The sequence below is a fragment of the Terrapene carolina genome, unplaced genomic scaffold (assembly GCF_002925995.2).
Source record: "Terrapene carolina triunguis isolate 2854851 unplaced genomic scaffold, T_m_triunguis-2.0 Scaffold51606, whole genome shotgun sequence".
In the NCBI taxonomy this organism is placed as follows: Eukaryota; Metazoa; Chordata; order Testudines; family Emydidae; genus Terrapene; species Terrapene triunguis.
Window position 1 is genome coordinate 13863 of NW_020715957.1, and position 2849 is coordinate 16711.

The 2849-nt window shown below is 44.9% G+C and overlaps 1 protein-coding gene across 1 annotated transcript; it reads right to left on the reverse strand.

The window, feature by feature from the left end:
- Positions 1–889: 889 nt before the first annotated feature.
- Positions 890–1846, reverse strand: LOC113405914 (olfactory receptor 10A4-like). The gene is given in 1 exon segment (XM_026647237.1): positions 890–1846. A coding segment is annotated over 1 exon segment (957 nt).
- Positions 1847–2849: the final 1003 nt, after the last annotated feature.

A 2849-nucleotide genomic window follows, 5' to 3' on the forward strand; every position in this document is an offset into this window, starting at 1 on the left:
AGAAGTCCGAAGTGCAGGCAATGAAATGTTTATTAGGGTTAGTTTCAAGCAAGGATATTCATAGCTCTAACACCGCAGAGTCTTTACCCATGTAGCTGTTCCCCCCCCTCTTCATTCTTAGAAGGCCCAAATATACCAGCAGTGCATGCCCCTGGTCCCACGCCTTATAACTTATGGTTATGTTACGTTTTGGAGGGTCGTGAGTCCGGGGCCTTCATACCATCTCTTTTGTATCCCATGGGAGGGGTAAGGAGTGAGGTTGTGCTTCAGTCAGGGACAGGCATTTCTTTGGTTTTTAGTGTTGCTTACGCCTCCCCCCCATCCCCTTTTCCCCTCCTAGCTGTTTCTTGACCTTAGCTTGAGAGAAGAGTTAGACAGCCTTCCAGTGTATGCTCATATATTACACTCCCACCATACCCAGTAACACATTTAACTCTATCCCTTATCTTTTCTCATTATACTAACAAACCCATCTGGGTGGGAAAAGCAACACAGAGAGTCCTAGTATTTTGTTCACACATATTAGTAAGAATATAAAAATATCAAAAATTAGACTGGCAAACAAACCCCAAAATTCTGTCTCAGGAGAACAAACAGGCCTGAATCATCACTAACACTCCTAACAGGTACCTAAGAGGCTAACTTAGAGTTGTCATTGCTTTACCCTTCTTGGCATCCTTCAAACTCCCCTTTATAGCCCCTTTAATTTGACTCTACAATTCAGTCAGGCAGTAGTGTAGAATTGAACAGGAAAACTAAACCATATATAATATTTCTACAAAATAATACAGACATTTTCTCACTTTATCACACCTCCATTTTTATAGGCCCAAGTTGAAACACTGTCACATGGCCCAAGGATCACAAAAATAACTTTATTTTGTGATAACTAAGAAGTCCTACTCCTGCCCAAGAGTTTCCTCAGAGCCTCCTTGACTTCTTTGTTCCTCAGACTGTATATGATTGGGTTGAACATTGGAGTAATGACCGTGTAGAGCAGGGAGATTGCTCGGTTGGTGTCCACAGAACCACTGGAACCGGGCCTCATGTAGATGATAAAGCAGCTGCCAAAGAACAAGGTTACTGTGATGAGGTGCGAGGAGCAGGTGGAGAAAGCTTTGTGTCTCCCCTCAGCTGAGCGCATCTTCAGGATGGTGGAGAGGATGCAGACGTAGGAGGTGATGATCAGGACAAAGGGGAATATTATGAACACTACAATGAGCACAGCGTTGATAACATCATTCAGGGACGTGTCTGTACTCGCCAGCTTAAGCACTGGAATAACATCACAAAAAAAATGCTCGATTTTATTTGGCCCATGGAAGGATAACATGAATATAGTGACCGTTTGCTCAAATGCCACCACATTGCCTGCAATCCACACCACAGATGCCAAGCTAATGGTGACTTTTCTGCTCATGACGAGCGAATAATGCATGGGGTTGCATATGGCGACATATCGGTCGTAGGACATTACAGCCAGCAGGCAGCACTCCGAGTTGCCGAAGAGGAGGAAGAAATACATCTGGGCTGCACAGCCAAGGAAGGAGATGGTCTGATGCTCTGACAGGAGGTTGGACAAGGTCTTGGGGATGATGACCGAGGTGTAGCAGACCTCCAGGACTGACAAGTTCCTGAGGAAGAAATACATGGGGCTTTGGAGCGCCAGGTCAGCCACCGTGACAGCAATGATGAGGCTATTTCCTATCAGGATGATGAGGTAGATGAGTAAGACCAGGATAAAGAGAAGGAGCTGCAGATGCTGGAGGTCTGAGAAGCCCAAAAAGATAAACTCAGTCACTGTACTTAAGTTTCCTTCCATATCTCTGTCCTGATGAGATCACATATGGATTCCAACACCTCAGGGGCTAGGATGGCATAAGTAGATAGAATCACTGTTACAGGATCAGTCACATCCCTCTCCCCTCTCTCATCTCTCTGAGTGCACCCAATTCAAGTGTTTGGCATCTTCACCATACTCGGCTCTGGGTGGAATCTTGTCATCCTTCCATTCTTAGACAAGAACCCAGACACACGGCTCCATGTACCAACCCCTTATCACCCTGCAGGGTTTGGTTTTGGCCACCTGTGTCTCCTCTCTTTGGGAAGCTGTGACCAGTGACAGTGATCTACATCCTCCTTAAAACAAGGGGTTTTTTTTATTTTATTTTTTATTTATTTATTTAGCAATTGGAACAAAGCATTAGAGGAAAAAAATGATTTTAAAACAGCAAACAGCCTGCACACAGATTTAGTCTCATCTATTCCTTTGCATCTCTACAAGGAAAGATAGAGCAGGGTTTTTCCTTACCTTATCCTAGCTAGCCCAGATCCTCCTGTGTGTCTGTGCAACTCCAAAACTGGTTCTCAGACAGACTCACTCTGTTCAAACTGGACTGGGTGCTCCCCACAAGTGTGAGCTATAACTTCGCTCTGGCATTGTCTCCTAATGAAACTTAAGTGTAAGCTTCTAAGCAATTGTTAACCAGGGTCTCCTCTCTCTGTCCCTAGATGGACAGGCTGGATCTGCTACCAGGTTGCTCCCTAAGGTCTTGTCTACACCTAAAATGTAGGTCAATTTAGGTACACATAAAACTTAACTATATTGCTTAGGGGTGTGAACAATTCGCACCCCTGGGAGACTAGTTAAGCCATCCTCAACCCCAGTATAGACACTGCTAGGCCAATGGAGGAATTCTTCTGTCATCCTAGCTACTATCTCTCAAGGGGGTGGTTTTATTGCAACAAAAGAAAACCCCCTTCTGTTACTGTAGTCAATATCAGGCACTACAACAGTGTAGCTGCAGCCCTGTAGCTGTGCTCTTCTAGTCTGAGACTGGCTGATCCAG